Source organism: Nyctereutes procyonoides, unplaced genomic scaffold (assembly GCF_905146905.1).
Source record: "Nyctereutes procyonoides isolate TBG_1078 unplaced genomic scaffold, NYPRO_anot_genome, whole genome shotgun sequence".
In the NCBI taxonomy this organism is placed as follows: Eukaryota; Metazoa; Chordata; class Mammalia; order Carnivora; family Canidae; genus Nyctereutes; species Nyctereutes procyonoides.
The window spans coordinates 15,960,623-15,982,460 of record NW_026575122.1 but is presented as its reverse complement, the minus strand read 5'-3'; the positions used below and the strand labels follow the sequence as shown (position 1 = coordinate 15,982,460).

General features: G+C 40.5%; 1 protein-coding gene across 2 annotated transcripts in view; it reads left to right on the top strand.

Moving 5' to 3' along the window:
• DCLK2 (doublecortin like kinase 2) overlaps nt 1-21,838 on the top strand; it is a 147,909-nt gene that overhangs the window by 108,633 nt on the left and 17,438 nt on the right. For both annotated transcript variants that reach the window (XR_008665900.1, XM_055336512.1), the window contains exons 7-11: nt 9,115-9,190; nt 10,023-10,131; nt 11,970-12,027; nt 19,985-20,104; nt 20,349-20,495. Coding sequence is in view for 1 of the 2 variants with exons in the window: in XM_055336512.1 (XP_055192487.1) it covers nt 9,115-9,190; nt 10,023-10,131; nt 11,970-12,027; nt 19,985-20,104; nt 20,349-20,495 (510 nt within the window). In the remaining variant the exon portion in view is untranslated. The remainder of the gene's footprint in view (nt 1-9,114; nt 9,191-10,022; nt 10,132-11,969; nt 12,028-19,984; nt 20,105-20,348; nt 20,496-21,838) is intronic.

Here is a 21,838-nt window from a genome sequence, read left to right as displayed (position 1 = left end):
TTGAAGGGTTCACTTAATAAGGATATGCGGAGATGCTGTGCCACTTTTAGTGGACCACGTAGTCAACTGAGGTGGCAGTGATACTCAGAGGAACAGAAAGGCACAAATCAGCAGGTTCTATGCAGCCCCTTTCATAGACTGTTGAGTTGGCTTTTGCCTGCTTTCTGTTTAGCCAGATAATTCACTATTTACCACTGTTAACCAATCACAAAGACCAAATGTCACTAATTTAGCCAAATGAAAACAAGTCTGAGGTATGGCTACAGATAAGAATGCTTTATTGTATATTACCAAGCTTTAGGTGCTGATTCAGATTAATTGTTCTCCTATATCATTACTAATAGTGAAATGTTTCAGAGTCAATTATCACAAATCCAATATAAAAGTGCTGAAGGTATGTTTTTATTTTTATTTTTATTTCTTTTAATCCAAATATAAGTAACAGGGCAGCCCGGGTGGCTCAGTGGTTTAGTGCCGTCTTCAGCCCAGAGTGTGATCCTGGAGACCTGGGATCAAATCCCACGTTGGGCTCCCTGCATGGAGCCTGTTTCTCCCTCTGCTTGTGTCTCTGCCTCTCCCTATCTCTCTCAAATAAATAAATAAAAATAAAAAAATATAATTAACATAGTGTTATACTAGTTTTTTTTTAATTAAAAAAATTTTTTATTGTTTATTTATGATAGTCATACAGAGAGAGAGAGAGAGAGAGAGAGAGGCAGAGACGCAGGCAGAGGGAGAAGCAGGCTCCATGCACTGGGAGCCCGATGTGGGATTCGATCCCAGGTCTCCAGGATCGTGCCCTGGGCCAAAGGCAGGCGCCAAACCGCTGCGCCACCCAGGGATCCCCCCCCCCTTTTTTTAAATTTTTTTTTTGTGTGTGTTATACTAGTTTCAGGCATACAATATAATGATTGAACAATTCTGCGCACAGTGCTCATCACAATAAGTGTACTCTTAATCCCCTTCACCTATTTCACGCCGCCACTACCTCCCCTGTGGCAACCACCAGTTCTCTATATTTAAGTCTTTCTTTGTCTTTTTTCCTCTGTTTTGTTTCTTAAATTCCACATATGAGTGAGGTCATATGATGTGTCTTTCTCTGACTTAATTCTCTTAGCATTATACCCTCTACCTCTGTCCATATTGCTGGAAACGCAAGATTTCATTCTTTTATATGACTTAATAAATTTATCCATTCATTAAATTCTTGGGTTGCTTTCATATCTTAGTTATAGTAAAGAATGCTGCAATAAACATAGCAGTGCATTTGTCTTTTCAACTTAGTGCTTTCATTTTTTTTGGTTAAATACCCAGTAATGGAATTATTGGATAATAGGGTAGTTCTATTTTTGATTTTTTGAGAACCTTCATACTGTTTTCCACAGTGGGTACACCAGCTTGCGTTCCCACCAAAGTGCATGAGGGTCCCTTTTTCTCCACATCTGTACCAACACTTGTTTCTTGGGTTTTGATTTTAGCCATCCTGACAGGTGTGTGGTGATACCTCATTGTGGTTTTGATTTGCATTCTCCTGATGATGAGTGACGTTGAAACATCTTTTCTTGGGTCTGATGGCCATCTGTGTATCTTCTTTGGAAGATTTCTGTTTTTGAATGCATTTCTAATGTAGCATTTATCGTAATTCATGCTGGCTTTCCCTTTTAATTAATGGAATTGATGTATTTTTTTATGGAATTGATATTTTTTTAAACTTTTTAAAAAATTTTTTAAATTTATTTATGATAGTCACAGAGAGAGAGAGAGAGAGAGAGAGGCAGAGACATAGGCAGAGGGAGAAGCAGGCTCCATGCACCGGGAGCCCGACGTGGGATTCGATCCCGGGTCTCCAGGATCGCGCCCTGGGCCAAAGGCAGGCACCAAACCGCTGCGCCACCCAGGGATCCCCTGGAATTGATATTTTAAAATATTTTTTTAAGCCCACAAAAATAATAATGGAAGCAAATCTCTTTGCAAGTAATAGCTGGTAATACTGGCTTCTAAAAACCTTCAATATATTTCAGAGGTCTTCTTTTTAAGGAAAAAATTTCTTAACTGTATGTGAGGAAAGGTTCTGGATTTATCAATTTGTACATTATTTGACTAAATTACAGGGATGTGACTATAATTCTCTAATCTGAAAGCATGTCCTAAATATACCACAATGAATATTTTGGTGAGTGGGTCTTGTACTGGGTGTCATCCCTACATTAATTTAATAGCCTTGAAAGACTTCTTGTTTTGTCTTCCTAGAGGAGGGGACAGTGTGAGAATAGCTAGATAGCTCCTGGGCTCTGGAGTCAGACCTGGGTTTAGATTCTGATTCCACATTTGCTGTGATGTTTGGGCAAGTTATAAAACCTCCCTGAGCCTTGGTTGCTTCACTGATCAATGGAGATTATGATATTACCTAATTCATAAGATGTGAAGTACTCATTTTAGGACTTGCCACAAGGTAGGCATTCAGTAAACTGTAAAAAGTGTCTTCTTTGTTTTTAACAAAGAAAAAGTTGTTCTTTGGCTATAGATAACTTGCAATGGTTAGATTGTTGGATGAGTGACCAGGAGCATATATGGTAGCTAAAGAATTATAGTTGCTGCCAGAAACTTCCTCCACAGAGGTTCTCAACCTTGGTCACACATTAGATCATCTCTGGAGCTTAAAAAATACTGATTCCCAGGCCCTACGCCAAGGATTCTTTACTCTGGCGCGCAGCCTAGCAATAGAAGCTTTCAGATTACTCCAGGTGGTCCTAACGTATACTCAAGGCCCGAGAATCGCTGCTTTACAGCAACAGTACCCTGAGTTATTCTGTTCCATAGTTTTAAAGTGTAAGAATTAGATTCCTAAGAAAGTTCTTGTAGACCAAGAGTTTGCTTGCTGGCCAAATTCGGCCCATAGTCTGACTTTCTAAATTAAGTTTTATTGGAACACAACCATACTCCTCCATTTACATGTGCTCTGTGACTGCTTGCTTTCTTCAATAGCAGAGCTGAGTAATTGTGATAAAGACCATACTATAAAGCCTAAAATATTACTCTCTAGCCTTTTGCAGAAAATATTTCTGACCCCTGCAGTAGGCCGCTTAAAAATTGAATTATAGTGCCATTTTCAGAGATGCCTCAAAAAAGTCAACTCACTACACAAGAATATCTCCTAGATTCTGCTCAAGTGCTTCCTTTCATGAAAACTCAGAATGAAGTAGTGCCCAGGAATATACTCAAAAGTCAATAGTAATATGCTATAATGCATTGATGTAGTCATTTCCACTTTTCTTGGAGAATTGCCTACCTTTGAATAAAACTTCACATTTTTAGTGTAGTACCTAACCTTTCTCTTTAAGTTTTAAGTCTTGTAGAAGTTGTAATAATCTACTTATTGAAGAAATTTAATGTAAGGCACTCTGACTTGACTTCTTGGCTAAAAATGTAGAAAGCTGGAATGTTACTTATTATCAGCCATGATTGAGTACATAGCATTTACTGTCAGCCATGAATGCCTTTTTAAATGATACTAGCAGTTGAGGACACATTATAGCTTTTTCTGCTCTATTTTCAAGTCTTTTAAAAAAGTCTTTAGCAGAAGTGAACAAAACAGAAACGACTCATAAATACAGAGAACACACTGGTGGTTGCCCGAGGGGGAGGGGTCTGGGGGGGATGGGTGAAATAGGTGAAGGAGCTTAGGAGGTAAAGTATAAGCTAGGGAATATAGTCAATAATGTTGTAATAGCTCTGTTTGGTAACAGATGGTAACTATACTTATTGGAGCATTTTATAATGTATATGAATGTCCAGTCATCATGCTGTGCACCTAAAGCTCTTGTAATTTTGCATGTCAACTATCCTTCAATTAAAAAAATATAAACATACAGATGTCTCTCAAGGGCTTAAAGTAGTGCTGTCCAATAGAACATTCTGAGATGATGGAAATGTTCTATGTTGGCGCTGTCCAATATCGTAGTCACCAGACACATGTGGTAATGAGACACCTGACATGTGGCTAGTGCAGCTGAGGAATTGAGTTTTCTTTTCCTTTTTTTTTTTTTTTTTTTTTTTTGAATTTTCTTTAAAAAGTTCTTAGCAGAAGCAGGTTCTTAGGCATTTCCTTTCCTTGGGTGCTTTTAAAAATGGAGCTGCTGCTGCCAGAGGCGGGTAGATAGGGCAGCGGTGACAGGGTCTCCTGACATTCGCAGCAATACCTCCAGTCTTTTCCATCACCTTCCCTCCTTGACCAATCAGGACCTCATTAGGAAATTTGCTCCCCTCTTCCCACCCCCCCCAACCATAATCACATCTTTTTGAACCAGTTAGTAATTATGGAAGATAATCTTGAAAGGGCCCAGATGCTGCCATCCATTTATGCTTTATTGAGGAGGATCTTCAAAACACGCAGCATCTTAGGCGCTTTCTTTGTGCTGTGTCAGCATCGTAGTTGCTGATGGAAGCACGAATGCTCATTAGCATTTTAAGAGATTTTAATAAAAATTGTTAGTTTGACAACAGGAATGGGGCAGGTTTAATCAGGAATGCCATATCTTAATCTCTCCTGCTAATTCAGTCCTTGCTTCAATAAGGAGAATAATTCTCTTACATGGGTCAGGGAAATCTGTAAATTGTGCCTGGGAAACAGGGAGGATTCTGTAGTCCTAGCTTTATCCCCTGCATTTTCATTGCTCTTTGTCTGCATGTCTCTCAGGGCACTGGGAATGCTCTGCTTTATAGTTCACGATAGACACTTCACATTTGCCAGGGTCCTGTCCAGAGATCTCGGTGAATACTCAGCTTTTCTTGTACCCTAGGAGCACCAAGCTTCCTTCCTGGGAGGTCAAGGGAGCTTAATCCCCGGCTGTGTGATTCCCTCCTCACGAGCCTTAGCAAAATGGCTCCCTCTCATGGATCTTGAGAGTCGTTTGTACCCTCCAGAACCTTAGAAACCATCTCTTGGAATGTGGAGGTTTCTTGGAAAGGTCTTAAGCATGCGCGTAGGTCTCCTCGTGAGATTGTAAACTTCTGGCCAGTAGGAATCCTATCACCTCATCTTTATATCCTCTAGCAACCCTGCGTAGGTTATTGCTGCTGGAGGAAAGGAGGGCTGTGTCTGTGTCAGCTCACGTCCCTGTCTCTTCAGCTGTGCTATCATGAAATGACTCCCCTTCATATTTTCATTTTCTAAGCTTTTTCAAATCCAGGAACGTTATTTGGATGGGTAATTATTAGGTATGTTACTCCTGTTAACTCTATGTACGTCTTTGGTTTTGTTTTGTTTTTGTGAATGCTTGAGGTTCAATATTTAAACAATTCAGTTTGAGAGTTTTGAAAAATGTTCTTCTTGCCATCATTATTTGCTAAGAAAGCTGCACTTGCTGGTGATTTAGTGATACCTTTAGTGACACCTACCCGTGAAAGTAGCCTCTCCTTCAGGCCTTACCACAGGCCTCTTGCTCCCCTTGGGCTCAGACTGTAGCCCAGGTCTCGCTGTCTTTTAGTTGCCAGGAAACCAGTTCCCACCCCTCCCTGTCTCCTGATCTCTTTCCTTGCTGCCTGTGAATCCCAACACAAACCGCGTTTGTCATTGCTGGGCTGTACAGGGAATTGGGATAGGTCGGAGTAGGGGTTTAATCAAAACAAACACTGGGAAAGTTAAAGTGGTTCACCGGAACTTAATTAGTAAATACTCTGAGGAGTCACCCCACCGTGTGGATGTGTAGATGGAGGTAAAAATGCCTTCGTTTTAGTCCCTTCCAAGATTTCCCTCTCGGAGAGCACTGGAGTTAGAGCACATCAGCTTGCAGCCAACTAAACTTTAGTTAGCTCGAGAAAGGGACTTGTTAGCAGAATGTTACCTGCTTCCAAAAGAGCTAGGCAGGAAGGCCTGGGGAGGGCAGGGTCTTAGGACATCAGCAGTGGGGCTGCGCACAGGACATTTCCCTAGGCTCGGAGTGTTGGGGGGGAGAGAAGGTCCCTGCCCAGTGCCCTGACTCAAGCAGCTGCGGCCTGAGGGTGTGGGGCTGCCCTGTTCTGGGCTGGGAAATGTAGGCACGCCGGCAAGCTTGTCACTATCCGTAGTTGTTTCCAGGTATTACAATCCACTTCCCCTATCACTGTAAGCTAGGAGTGAGTAGTGATCAAAAGGGATCTTTGCATTTATTTTCTGAGATAGAACTTTCTCCAAAATGGCATTCTTCTTGTCCTTATTCTATTAAGAATTTGACTGATGTGAATTTAATTTGGAGCTCTTATTCCCTTGACTGACAGTTTTCAGTGTAGGAAGGGTTAGATTAGAAGAGGAACAAATTTGGAATGAATGATTTAGCAAAAGATCTCTTGTAGCCATTGTACATTCAACAGTTTGAAAACATTTCTCAGTCATTGGATTCAAGACTTTGCCAGATTTTTTTTTTTTTTTTAAGATTCTATTTGACCGAGAGAGAGAGAGAGAGCAAGAGCACAAAAACAGGGAGCAGCCAGCTGAGGTAGGAGAAGCAGGTTCCTTTTGGAGCAAGGACCCCAAATCAGGGCTTGATCCCAGGACCCTGAGATCATTGCCTGAACTGAAGGCAGACACTTAACTGACTGAGCTACCCAGGCATCCCTGTGCCAGATGTTTTAAGGAAAAAATCTAATAACTAAACTAATACTGAGTTAGTGTTATATGTCAGTGAGGGGCTCGGTTAAGTGTCCATCTCTTGATTTTTGGCTCAGGTCATGATCTCAGGGTCCTGAGATGGAGCGCCACTGTGGGCTCCACTCTACATCTGGGCATGGAGCCTGCTTAGGATTCTCTCTCTCTCTCCCCGCCCCCTCCCTCTGCCCCTTTCCCCAGATCGTACACTCTCTCTCAAACAAATAAGTCTTTAAAAAATAAATTGAAATAATGTATAAAATTCATGAAAAAAAAAAGGTGAGAAACAAACTGGGCAGATGGACAAATCATGGGGTTATTCGGGTGGGGTTATTCTATTGGTCACAAAGATCCCCCACCCCACCCCCACTTCATCCCCCGCCCCAAGGCTTTGGATCCTAGGGATGACATCAGAGCTGTCCTTGGAGAAGTTTCCTGGCAATCTTGTGTGGAATGGCTGAGATTGAAAGTAACTAAGGAGGCCAAACTTTGATGAAGCGCCAGGAGAAGCTGAAGGAGGACCAGGACCAGGGTGGTAGCTGTGGAAACAGAACTGACCAGAGAACCTTGTGGCTTTCTTTTAGGCTTCCCGTTAAGTCCCTTCTCTGGGCTTTGGTTTTAAACAAGGTAGCTTTTAAACATTCTAGCACAGACTACAGCTGATTTTGGAGTTGCCTTTAATTTCAGCAGCAGAAAAATAGAACAAAGAAGCTGAATTTTGAAAAACTGCCTGCTAGTTACCTTGTGAGAAACATAATGATTGAACTCTGAAGAGCCAGTGGATAGTGAAGCATTGTGGTATTGGCATCAGGTTAAGGGTGGCCCGAAAGGGATCCTCCCCACGTTGCTACACAATTTTTCTGCATGTCAGAGTGTGAAGGAGACAAAACTTGTGAGCATGTTTACCTCAGGACAGACGCTGATTTGTTGTCTCTCAGAACTGCTTTTCTTTGGCCTCACGTTCTAACAGGACACACTGCTGCTGGTTTTAATGTCCACACCAGGTGGTCATATGGGATCTGAGAAAACAGAGCAATTTCTAATACCTCTTATTCTTGAGGCTCGATTCTTGTTCCAGAAGAACTTCTGGATGATTCTGTTTGAAGCAATGTGTATAAGTATTGGGCTTTCCTGGGTTTGGAACCAGACTTAGTATCTGTGAGGTTCTTACTTCATCCAGGGGTAGAGAGTAGAGCCAGGGTCTCCAACTTGTGAACACTTTGGGAAGGGCGGAGCCCTGGCTTGGCCCGTCATTTATGCCTTTAATCAGCCAGTATTAATTCAGTACTGTGTGTGCCAGGCCCTGTGCTGCATACGGGAGATGCAGTGATGAGTAAGACACAATCACTATGGGACGGAGGAACCAGGGTAGTTTGGGCATCGAGGCAAGCAGGTAGGTTCAACAATACAAAAAAATGTTGAAGAGACTTCTCAGTATTTGGTAAGTCCTTTGACCTTGGAAGCTCCTGAAAGGAATAATTTAAAAAAAGAGAGAAAGAACATTAAAGTTCAAAGAGAAAAAATTGAGTTCAAAAGCCTTAGAGTCTTAGAGATAAAGAAAAAATTCCACTTAGAAGCATACATACAGGGATCCCTGGGTGGCGCAGTGGTTTAGCGCCTGCCTTTGGCCCAGGGCGTGATCCTGGAGACCCGGGATCAAATCCCACGTCAGGCTCCCGGTGCATGGAGCCTGCTTCTCCCTCTGCCTGTGTCTCTGCCCCTCTCTCTATATCTGTGTGACTGTCATAAATAAATAAAAATTAAAAAAAAAAAGAAGCATACATACATTTTCCAAGCATTCATAATAATAAACTTGATGTGAATAATATTCATATACGAGTTTTTCAATTCTAAGAATTAGAGAGATTTTTGTGTTAGACTGCGAACTTGAGCTTCATTGAGTTGGAACATGTCTTTTCGTTTTCTCTCTTATTTCTCTCTGGTTCCTAGTAGTTACGTCTTTAAAATGGGTAGGAGGAATTCTGTGTTAGGGTCAATAAAGAGGGTTGAGCCAGGGGTGTGCCCTGGATCTGAGTGCCACAGGAGGCTGTGGAAGGGGATTCAGTCCTAGGCATGGACCTGGAGTTCTGAGAAGGGTTTCACCTTAGCGGGCACTCCTGAGGTCCACCCCAGGATAGCTGTGGCATCTGGGGACTCGGTTCTGACATTTCTTGGAATTACCTATATTTCTAAACCTTATCTGCCACTAAGAAGTACCTTGTTCAGCTGTGATGCCATAATAGTTTGCTTTGCTTTATTCCATTGAAGTCAAAAGTAGAGCAGTATCAAAGAGGGCAATTAACTGTCAATTTCCTGATACCCAATCGGAGTTGAGAGTGCTGTAAGGAAGATGTGTGTTAATGATATAGGGAAGAGATGATGTTTTTGTAACATATATTTGAACAATGTAATCATTCTCTATTCACTAAGGATTAGCTAGCTGAAGATATGTAGAATTTTCCTGATAAATAATGGTCACTCTCCTCTTTCAGCAGGTTTCTGCACACGGCGGATCCTCTTCCAATGTAAATGGTGGACCTGAACTTGGTCGTTGTATGAGTCCTGAAGGTAGTCCCCAATCTGATGATTGCTTTCATAAAGGAAGTCATCCATGTGAACTTGGTGGCTGCCCAAGACCCAATTGGGCTAAATTATGATCTTCCTAAACAGGGATGTAATCATGGTCACCAGTTAGCCTATTGAGCCTTGGTGGGAGTTGCTTCAAGATATATAAAATTTTCTTGTTTTTAATTAAGCTAACCCAATTTCAGATTTTACGCTTGGGCTTCCTTTATTTTTCCTTAGTGGCAGTCTGCTCAAGTCCTACATGTAGGCTTTCCTGTCTCTCAATTAGGTAGCAAAAGTGTGTTTCTTCATTGGATGTCTGCTACATGCTGTGCATTGGGATACATTGTAAGATATAGTCATTTTAACCACTTCCTCCTCCTGCCTCTCCCCCATCCGCTTTTTGAGAGGATTTTCAGCCAGGAGTTAGCCTTAACACGTATCCCGGCTGGGAATAATTTTCTTTACTAGAAAACCCTGAGGAGAAATCTTGGGAGTTTCTAAAATTGAATCCCCACCGTAATCCTCTTCCCTTTTCTCGAGAGCTAACAAAGAAGTTTACAAAGCTTAGGTTAAATTTCCTTTTACTTGTTTCAGCTGATATTTCAGGGATTTGTTAGATTTGTTTGATGATGTTGGTTTCAGATTTCACAACGGGATCAAAAGGAAATTGGTGATTCAGGTGTTCCCTTTAGAAAATATGCTTAGAAATTTTCTTATGGTTCACCATAGATTTAGAAATGAACGCATTGTGATTTATTATTTTACAGATATGTAGGAATTGAGATGAAGTGCTGATGTGTTTGCTAGACTTTGCATTTATCCTTTTGTGCAGGTGTGAATGGAAACAGGTGCTCTGAATCATCAACTCTTCTTGAGAAATACAAAATTGGGAAGGTTATTGGTGATGGGAATTTTGCAGTAGTCAAAGAGTGCATGGACAGGTGAGTGGATAGTGAGGATGGTCATTTGTTTACCTACATTTCTCACCTGGAGTTTATTCTTACCTGAATGAATGAACAAAAAGCCTTCCTGGGAGGTTTTTTTCCTCCCTTCCTGGAAAAAGTCTATCCTTAGGACCAGCTGTTTTGTAAGTCCACAGGCAACTTGACCTGGAAAAATATAGGTATACACGCAGAGCATAAACTTGCTTTGTATGTAGTTGGGCTGAGAGCTTTTCAGGTCTCATCCATGAGCCAGAGAGGAATAGGAAAGAATAAGATTCAGTAGCACTGACCTGTGTCAGGCACTGTTCTCAGTGCTGTGCTTGTATTATTAACCCATGTAAACTGCACAGTAACCCTCTCAGTTAATACTTAGTTGTGTAGACTGGTAGGTCAGGATACAGGAGCTCTGACCAATTAAGATCAGGGTCAACCAACTTTTGCCTATATGAAAACTATATTTTTGATTATTCAGCTTTATTTGGTTGAAGGTACTGAATTCTCAAGGGGTAAGAAATCCATTCTTTTAATTCGAGGCCTTTCATAAACTATATAAAAACTGGAAAATACTCAGGTTAGAGTTTTCGTGTTGATAGGTCAATACCCCATTTTTTTCTAAGTGGTAATTTTTATTTTTTGTGGGGAGCTTTCCAGAAAGTTGTGACTACAGCTTTTCCACTTTGCTGCATCTCCAGTGAAACTTTCCTGCTCCTTGTAGAGGACACTCCCCATCCTCTAAGTTCTCGACATAGCTCTGATGTACAGTTTGCCACCCAAGTAACAAATAAAGCATCTGAAATATGATCTCTAAAGACTTACTAGAAATCTGAGTCAGGGTTTGGTTTACATGATGGGGAAGCAATTTAAATGAAAGTTATTCTTCTAAGGTCAGCTTCATCAGTGTGTGCTATGACCATGTGGCAAAAGCAGCTGCGCTTGAGAAAACTGATGTATTCCAGGAATACTGACTGCAGTGTTCTTTGTTTAACTGTACTCCTATTCTAAAAGATATTTTGGCGTGTTCAGATTAAATTATGTTAAAGGTGATTAAAAATTAACATCCACATTTGTATGTCAAAGTATGTATGTCTTTACTACCAGATAATAGGCATTTAAAGGTGTGGGTAAAATGGGACTAGATGGAATTTTAGCTGAGAAATAGATATTGAGGGGGCACCTGGGTGTCTCATTGGTTGAGCATCAGCCTTTGGCTCAGGGCATGATACTGGGGTCCTGGGATTGAATCCTGCATTGGGCTCCCTGCAGGGGGCCTGCTTCCCCCTCTGCCTATATCTCTGCCTCTCACTGTGTGTCTCTCATGAATAAATAAATAAAACCTTAAGAAAGATATGGAAAGTCTAGGAATTTTTAATCATTATTAGATGAATGTAAAGTTATATTGATAATAGAACATTTTTAATTATTTAGATTCATTTTGCTTAATTTATTCTGCCTCCGAAGAGAGCTATTTTGAGATTTAAATATGGAAAAAGTTTCTTGTCCAGCTTTGATACAACAGAGTTTCAGTACTTTTAATATGCAAGTTGTGTAGTATTGTATTAATATTTATAAAAGGAAGTTAACAGTGTGTCTTTGGATTTTTTTTTTCTTTTTTGAGTACCTTTCTCCCTGACCCCACTCAACATTGTGGCTGATGTACAGAGGAAGCCAGTACTTCTTTGAACTGTTTTCCTATTGTAAAAGATGTTTAGAAGAATACCTTAGTTTCCTCTAGTAGAGGAAATCAGGAATGATTATATCTTTTTTTTTTTTTTTTTAAGGAATGATTATATCTTTGATTTGTTTCTTTAAATTGCCTTTCTCTGATCCTTTCATAGGTCCACTGGAAAGGAATTTGCCCTGAAGATTATAGACAAAGCCAAATGTTGTGGAAAGGTACAGTATACATAAGTGTTCTGTCAAAAAAAAAAAAAACTGAGAAACCTTGGTGTAAGATGTTTACCGTGGTGAAGGAATTTAAGTGGGCACTGATAAGGCCTTACCTGGGGGAGGCCATTGATGATAATGAAGGAAACACTATCAACCTGTTTTTTTTATTTTTCTCTTGTTATTTTTTTAAAAAACTTTAATCTTAAAACAGTAAATTGAGTTCATCTGGTTCTAGCTATAGAAAATATAAGTTTTCTTCTTTGGGAGAGGCCTATATCAAAACCCAGCAGTGCTCAAAAGATGCAACACAAACTGTCGTGAGTCTAAGACCTTACCCTACTTTTTGACTAACAGTTTAGCCTTCTCCCTTTATGGACACTGGCTGAAGACACAAGATTGCTGGGTCAGAGACAAAAGACTTTATTTGCTGTAGCACAGGAGGTAGCATTGGTTCCTCTTGGCCTCTGAGTCCCATGGAAGTGATTCGGAGGAGCCCTGCTGATTGCTGTACACAGAATGGGTTATATCACATCTGAGGATCTTTAAGCTTAGTAAACCCTCAATGAGGGGGCTGCTAGCAAACCTGTCCAAACTTTGCCCTAGAGGAAAACTTTGGTTTCCTGACCATGATCATAAAAACAATCTGCCTTCTACCCTTGAGGGAAACCCTATTTCTATGTTACAAATACCTTGGGAAGTAGTTTGTAACAAAAGCTGATACAAGATGTGCAGTCACAAGGAATTGCCTGCCTTTCTCCCTCAATGAAATTTTTTCTTTCCCATTCTTAAGCTGGGCTGGGAAAGATCAAATGGTGAAATGCTACTGGAGTATTGATATGTTAACTATAAATATTCTATAGCAGGGATGACAAAGGCCTTTTTATTTTTTCTCATTTATTTTTTTTAAGATTTTAGTTATTTATTCATGGCAGACGCAGAGACATAGGCAGAGGGAGAAGCAGGCTCCATGCAGGGAGCCCAATGTGGGGACTCCCAGGACTTAAGGATCATGACCTGGGCCAAAGGCTCAACTGCTGAGCCCTCCAGGTGTCCTGACAAAGGCCTTTTTAGATTACTTTCTGGTAGCATAGCAGTTAAGAAAGCAGGCTCTAGAACTCACTGTCCAACACGTGTGACTAGTCTGAATTGAAATGCAGATGTAAAATACACAGTAGATTTTTGAAGACTTAGTACTAAAAAAAAAAATGTTGTGCCTCGTTAATATCTTTATTTGATTGCGTGTTGAAATGGTAATATTTTGGATATACTTGGTTACATAAGTTAATAGTTTTATCTGTGTCTTTTGACATTTTTAATCGTGTATTAGAAAATTTAGATTTATATATGTGGATCACATTATATTTCTGTTGAACAGTGCTATTCTAGTGCTAGATTGTATAAAATTTTAGTCTTGTTTCTTTTTGCTGTGCTACCTTGGAAAAGTGACTTAACCCCTCTGTGTTTCTGTTTCTCCCACTAAAATGTGGTTAATAATATCTAAGATACAAGGTTATTGTGAGGATTAACTAAACTAAGGTATGGAAAACCTGTAGAGAACTACCAGCATGTAAGAATTTAGCACATATTAACTGTTAATATTATTAATATGCTACAGGAATTCACAATGTATAATTAATTAGGAGAATTGAAGCAATAGTAGTGATTTTATATTTATGGAACTCCTAAACTAGTCTTCATTGGAAACTTATAAAATTATGTATTTTTAACAGGAAATTTTTAAAAATTTTAATAGAAAATATTATTGTAAAGTCTTAGAAAGGCAAAAGTCAAATTTATCATAGCTTTTTTTTCTAACCATACCATGATAGCTAATGAAGCAGAGATTGTGCAAAATGCCCCCTTTCTTTGAATAATTAAGCTTTTCCTACAGCTAATTTTCTTTAAATAATTGTGTGCTTTTACTTATTGTTTGGACAATATTATTAAATTTTTAACTGCAAAGCCTTTTCCCCACATGTAAATAAGTGTTTCTTTTTCTGGTGTTGTGGGATTTAAGCAGAATGTGTCATACTTTGGAGAGCCATGCTTGAAGTAACTGTATTAAAGTATTTTTATCGGGGATCTCTGGGTGGCGCAGCGGTTTGCGCCTGCCTTTGGCCCAGGGCGCCATCCTGGAGACCCGGGATCGAGACCCACATCGGGCTCCCGGTGCATGGAGCCTGCTTCTCCCTCTGCATGTGTCTCTGCGCCTCTCTCTCTCTCTCTCTCTCTCTGTGTGTGTGTGTGTGTGCGACTATCATAAATAAATAAATAAAAAATTAAAAGAATTGTTTAAAAAAATAAAGTATTTTTATCAAAAAAGTGAAAAAATTGCTATGGTAGGGATATTGTTTACCTGATTAAAATTTAAGCAGCTGTTTCAGTAGTTGAAAAAAGCTCTTTATGTGAAAAAAAATATCTGGTACAGTAAGTACTGAGGCAAATGATTAGGTCACTTTAAACATTTGAATCTATTTTTCCTTGTTATGGAATGTCATTCTGTTTTTATAATTCATGATCATCTACTTATTTCCATCCTCACATTTTGCTTATTTGAGCAACTGTTTCCACTTTGACTATACAGAATTATAATTTAAAAACTTGATTTGTTCTAAATAAGTTGATTTTTCCCATTCAATTTTATTTAAAAAAATTGATATAGAGAGTTTTTTAAAACAAAATTTAGGGGGAGGCATTTTGGAATCAGCTACTATTCTGGAGTGTTGTTGGTTACCTCTGCTTTATGGATTGTACACAGAAAAATTAATAATGCTGAAAATAATATCTGCCATTTACTAAAATGTATTGTCTCTCCAGGCTCGGACATGGAGATATTTTGCACATTGCTTTTAATGACTTGCTAAACGAGATATACCAGTTTCATTAATAAAAGAGGTCCAGATTTAATAGCTTCCCAAAAGTCATACAGAGGCAGAGCAGTGATTGGAATTTTATGCTAGTTGATTATGTAGCCTGTGCATTAGCCAGTCTACTGTGTTCCCTATTAAGTTCAGTTTACTCATTTGTTCATGTAATAAGAACCTGGAGAAAAAAAAAAAAAAGTTAACCTTTCTGGCCTTCTGTTTGCTTTTCTGTAATATACAATTATATCATTAAATTAGTTTACTCATTTACCTAAACTTTGATGTGTGTCCAAGAAAGTGTGCTAGAAATAGGGTAATTTAACAGATAAACTAATACCAGTTCTGCAGAGAATGTAATGGGAGTTTGGAGGAAACACGTGAGAAGTACGTGATCAGTGAAGACGCTGTAGAGCAAGCATTTGAGCTGGAACTCCAGCAGTGGTTAGGATTTCAATAGGCAGCCCTGAAAGAAAAGCCTTCCAGGTGGCCAACACGGCCTGAGCAAAGGCCCAGGGATGGAGAGTGTGTTAGGTGCCTCTGAGTAGGAGATGAGCACAGGATCTGCCCAGCGGGAGGCAGGCCAGATTTCTGGAGGCTGTTGAGAAAGCTGTGGGGTTTGTAAATGCAAGAATTCTTCTAATATTCTAAATGGTGTTCATTCTAATGATCACTTATTAAATTTGTGTCGTGTATGAAGCTCTGAGCTTTCTGGTGCCTTGAGGTGGTCTGCCCTTCTCTTCCCACAGTTGTGCTTGGGCCCAGTATACGTAGGTGATGAATGCATGACATAAATCCAAATGTATATTGCTTTAGTTTCCTGAGGCTGTTGGAATACATTCCTATGAACTTGGTGGCTTGTGACAGCAGAGATTTGTTCTCTCACAGTTCTGGGGGCCGGAAGTCTGAGATCCATACTCCCCCTGCAGCTCTAGGGGAGAATCTGTTCTTTGAGTAGCTTCTGGTGGCTTGATAGCATTCCTTGGCTTGCGGCCACATCACTCCAATTTCTGCCTCTGTCTTCACTCCCTTCTGTGTGTTTATTTTTCCTCTCTTTTCTGTGAAATCTCCCTCTTCCTCTAGTCATGAGGACAGTTGTGATGGCACCCAGATAATTCAGAGTTATCTCCTCATTGCAGAATCATTAATCACATCTGCAAAGGTCCTTTCTCCAAATAAGGTAATATTTACAAGTTCCAGGGGTTAGGGCTTGATATCTTTGTGTGGCCATTATTCAATCTGCTACATACATCTACCATAGAAATCACATGGGATGATTTGAGTATTTTTCCCTCTTACTGGGGAGCAATACTCATTAAGCATAGTGGATACCAGCTGGAAAACCACTGTTGGCCAAGAGTGATGCATGATGTGTTTATTTACTCACTTAGACACTTCAGAACTAACTATGCTGGTTGCTGTAGAACAAGGTAAACAGAAACTTCCAGACAACAGGGTGAGAGCAGTGGTTGCAACAAAGCATAGGAGGAGCCAAGGGAAGTCGGAAAGGTGCCTCACCCAGTCAGGATTGAGCAGGGGAGGCTAATTAGAGGAGGTGAGATCCAATCTGGACCTGAGGAATACATAGGAGTTTCCCCAAGGAGTGTGCATATTGGGGGGATGGGTTCCAGACAGAGAAAACCTGTGCAAATGCCTGCAGGTCCAGGCAAGAGATTGACTACAGGGATGGAAGTGAATGGATGGATTCAGAAGCTGTTGAGAAGCAGGATTTGGGGATTGATGGACTTTATGAGAGGATGAGGGAGGGGCTGGGGGAACCCCCGTCTGCTTTGGGCAACCAACCATTTTCATTCAGCGGACAGAAGGACAGAGGGCACCAGAGGAAAGGGCTGCTTTGTGGGGCTGGGGCATGTAGCGACAAGATGATTAGTTGCATTTGGGGCAGTTGTTTATTCCCTAAAGCATCTCTCTCACACACACACATTAAAAATCACCGTGGCCAAAGATAAGGTGGTATCCTGTGCCAGGTTAGCAGTTTTCTTTGTTATTTACTCTCACTCAGAACCAGGGAACACTGCCATGAAGTGATTCATATGTAAATTATTTGGAGTTAGAATCCTGAATCACTTAACATGAATAATGGTAGATGGCTGAAAAACGTAAGTTCACTGCAGTTCGAGATAAAAGTGAGGTTCATATTGCATCGAGAGAGATTTTTTTCTGGCAAATGTAATCTAGAGGGTGTTTTTACATATGATGACACAAGGGTTGCATAAGAAATCGGAGATGACACCCGCAAAGATTTTTATGGATTACTTTTGTTTTGCTTCTGATGATGGTTAGTTTAAAAAGTGGACTGTTCCTTCCTAGGCAGTTTTACAGGCACAGTCAGAGGTCGAGAGACAAAGGCTAACGTCTCCCACATTCCAACAGAAACGTTCACTGTGCGCTCAGAGCCCTCACCGGTGTCCAGGAGAGCACAGGAGCTGAGCTGATAAGCGGTGGTGGAGGAAGTGGTGCACTACTCAGTGCTCAGGATTTCGAATGTAACACTGCCGGTGGTCCTGGGGGGAGGTCCACAATATAGAAAGTTCCCAGAAGACTTTCTCTTGAACCCTTTATTTAAAAAGATGACTTTTGAGAGGTGTCGTCTCCCTAGGTGGTAGACATCTTATTTTAACTCCAATTTGAGAGAGCTCCTGGGGTACTGGTGACGGGGATTATTCTACATATGTCACTCTCAATTAGTATCACTAATAGAGCCCCCGAATAGAGGTAAATGTACAGACTCTTGAAACTTCAGAGGAAATAGGAGGGAGGAAAACCGAAGTGATAGATCCATTTACCTTCAAAATAAAATGCCTCTCTTACTACAATGGTTGTGACTCCTGTTGTCTTGGCTTCAGATAGAGTGAAAGAAATGCAGTTGCGCGCCTTTACATGTTCACAAAAGTACACCTAACTCTGCTTGTTGGTGTGATAAAGGAAAAATTTGGTACAGGTGATCCAGAGGCCTCGAAATAAGTGAACAGATGAGGAGTGTTTGCTCAGAGTCTTTGTGGCCACAAGGAGTTGGCTGTACAGCTGCTTCGGCACTGCAGCTCTGTAACTTAGACATGTGGGATTGGAAACAGGTAGGCGGCCTTGTCCCCAGCCTCCCAGCCGTGGTTCTTTGGGTCTGAGAACCGCTATGCTTCCGGGAGATGGGGAAGCATTTGCTGAGTCCCGAGCTGGGCACAGACTTCCCAGCCCTGCTCATTAAGGGGCTTAGATTCTCCTCCCTGCACAAAGCCTAGTGTGGTTCTACTTGCCCCCACAACTCACTGGAATACTACCCCTAGTTCCTATCTTTTTAAGGAATCCGGTGTTCTCAGCTTTGCAGCGATTATTTTTCACTTTGAAAATTTCTGACTTTTACCAAAGCATTCCTCTTTAAAAGGTGATATTGTAGTGTAGTACAAAAAAATGTGTGCTTGGATATCAGAAACCTAGGTGTTGCATTTTCCCTCAAAAGATGATCCTAAGGATAAAGTGTTAAGACATTACACAAGTCCTTTCTTTGCAAAGAGACTGACCTAGTGACTAGATTCCTAGTAAATGTTGGTTCTTCTTTTCCTACTTCTGTTTAGCATTTGCACTGTCATTTGCCAACACTGAGTGACCACTTGGACAAGCACAGTGCATTCATCTCTGATTTTATGGCCCGCATGTGCAGAGCTTGCATAGATTTTCTGTGGGTGCTATTCATTCATTTGTTATAGTGTATACTTCATGTATTGTCAGACTATTTGAGGTAGCTTAGAGGAAAAAGACATACACACATGGATGCATGAAGATCAGTGAAGAACCTAAATGATATCTTGACCTAAGGGTAATTCTCTTGCTCCTGCAGTGGAACACTAAATTTAGTGCTGAGATTCATGATAGCAAAGGCAAAAGGGACAATAGGAGGGGAACACACACACACAAACACACACACACGTGTACATGGGTATATTTAGGTAGCAAGCGATATCTTTTATATGGTAAGTTTTATGTAAAAGTTGTATTTGAAAACCCAGAATATGTCAGAGGGCAATTAGTTAATTTTACAGCGCATACCCTAAATTCAAAATAATTCATTGTTATAGCTAATGAGGATCAACAAATGTGAATTATTGAAATATTTTCATGTCTCATAATAAAAATAGAGTGGTAGTTGTTCATGATTCATGGTTGGTGTATTGAGAAGAATTCCTTAATGCTGTGGGTAAACATTTTGCTACAGTGCTGATCCCAGCTGCATGACTCACCAGGATTGATAATCAGGTAGTATTTTCAGGGAAGTGGTTAGAGTTAAAATGAGAACAGTAGTCCCTATGGTACTCTATGTTTCCTGATTTCTGAAATACGAGATGGTAAGGAACATCCTTCTGGTGAATGCTTCCATACCCAGCCACAGAGAAAGAACTTTTTTTCCCCTCATAAACTCAACATGAAATTCAAACTCGTATTAATAATGGTTTAAAGACAAAAAAAAAAATTAATGCTCAAGTTGTATTCCGTACACATGCAGATTTCCTTGTATACTTGATCTTGAATTTGAGGGTATACTCAAATTAAAAAGTGGTTCCAGTAGCACCTGGGTGGCTCAGTCAGTTAAACATCCAACTCTTGATCGTAGCTCAGGTAAAGATCTTGGGTTCATGAGATCGAGCCCTGTGTTGGGCTCTGCACTGGGCATGGAGCTTGCTTAACATTCTTTCTCTCCCTCTCTCTTAAAAAAGAAAGAGAGAGAGAGAAAGGTGGTTCCAGCTGAATCACAAAGTATAGTGCCATGTGCTGAAGCTTTCACAGTGTCATGATCTCGTAGGGTGTTGGAGGTAATGAAGAGACAAGAAGACAGTATGTTTTCTGTGCCAGGGCAGCACCACTGAGCCCTTTCAAGGATATCAGTTCTATTTTTTACTGACAGTGACGTGTCACACTGACTTGTCCTGTCCCTATGGAAACAAACTCTGCCGGGGCTTGGTTTTGTCTTTGTGCCAAGGGAGATGCTTTCCTCGGCGTCCAATCTACAGTAGGGCATCTTCCAGAATATAGACTTAGAGCAGAGGGTTCTGTGGTTTCTGACCCACCTCTCTAAACCCTTTCTTTGACAGGAGCACCTGATTGAGAATGAAGTGTCAATCCTGCGCAGGGTGAAACATCCAAATATCATCATGCTGGTTGAGGAGATGGAAACAGCTACTGAGCTCTTTCTGGTGATGGAATTGGTCAAAGTAAGAGGATGCAGAGATTTCAAGAGGTTTCATTGGTGCCAAATCCCAATACGTATCATATTGTTGGAGGACCTAATTGGAGAAATGTTTTGCTACCTTGAAACTTCCATTATTTATAATAATTGTTCATGGCACTTGTGTCATTTTTTTTTTTTCATCTACACTAGGCTGATGAACCTTCTTTGTTACTTTCATAGGATTGTAACCATTGACATTTTGTTGTGTTCTTTTATGTGTCCATCAGGGTGGAGATCTTTTTGACGCAATTACCTCTTCAACCAAGTACACTGAGAGGGACGGCAGTGCGATGGTGTTCAACCTGGCTAACGCTCTCAGGTATCTTCATGGCCTCAGCATTGTGCACAGAGACATCAAGCCAGAGAACCTCTTGGTATGTCATCGCTGCTTTTTTTGTTCCAATTAATTTGCATAAATTGTCATTAAAAATGACATGATCACATGCAAACAATACCACTTTAGAGTCTGTACCAATCCTGCAATAAGGGACTGAGAGAATTTAAACTTAGAGAATCACCATGACTCAATTCAATGACCATAAATTGTTAATGAATTTCTTGAATTGATATGCATTTCTGCATTTATTGTTTATCAGACATTAGGAAACACGTTTCTGTTTACATTTTGGTTGATGGTACTAAAAAAAGGTAAGAAGGAAAATTGAGGCAAAACCTCTGAAGTTTTATTCTGAAAAATAAATTAGAGATAGAACTAGGAGCTTATAGGAGACAGAATACGATGGTTTGTTTATGTGCAGGACAGAACTTTGGGAATAATCTAGTTCATTTATCTCAGCTTTGCAGGTATAGAAGTTGAGACTCAGCTAATTTTTCTTGCTGAAAAGTTTCATGCGTTCCATTGTTCTACAGAAGGAAGTCTGTGGCTTCATAATCTGGTCCCAATTTGCCTTTCTAGCCTCCCCTCTGTCTAACCCTTCGCCACCCATCGTCCACAGTGGCACTTACCTTCGTGCCATATTTAGCACACCTCTATGGTGGCCTTAATAAACACAGCTTCCTAATTGGGCCAATCTTTGTGTCTACATGGTAGAGGAATTTCAGAGAAGCTGATTAGGGGCTTTGACAAGCACACATCCCCCAGAACATACACAAGACCTTTTTTTTTTTTTTCCTATTTCTACCTTTCAGGACTGAGTACTGTCATCATTTACCGCATAGGAGGTGGGGTTCTATGAGTATTCTCTATCCTAATGATCCAAACTCAGATTTTTCCATCCCCAGTCGTTAGCTAAGACTTAATTTTGTCAGCACCATTACATATCATTGCTCATTTCCATACTGGTCTACATTTGCAATGCCCTCTCTCCCAGCAATGTGGCAAATGTTTATCTTCTAAGACACTGAGCAAAAGGCATGTCTTCTTTGACATCACTCCTATCTACCTGGACAGAGTCAGTCTCGGCCACTCCTAGTTGCTGCTGTACATGACCTACTGTGGAGAGTTCATCACATACTTGGGTGACTCCTTCTCTAGATAAGCACCATGAAGGGCAAGGTTTGTGTCTCAATTATTTCCATATCACCAGTGCCCTGGACAAGGGCCAAGGAAGTACATGGTGGATGTGGAGTAAGTGGTTGGTGACAGAGCATTGACAGGCACTTAGGCAGCAGCCAATACTTGAACACAAGTCTTTTTTTTTTTTTTTAAGATTTTGTTTATTTATTCATGAGAGACACAGAGAAAGAGGGAGAGACA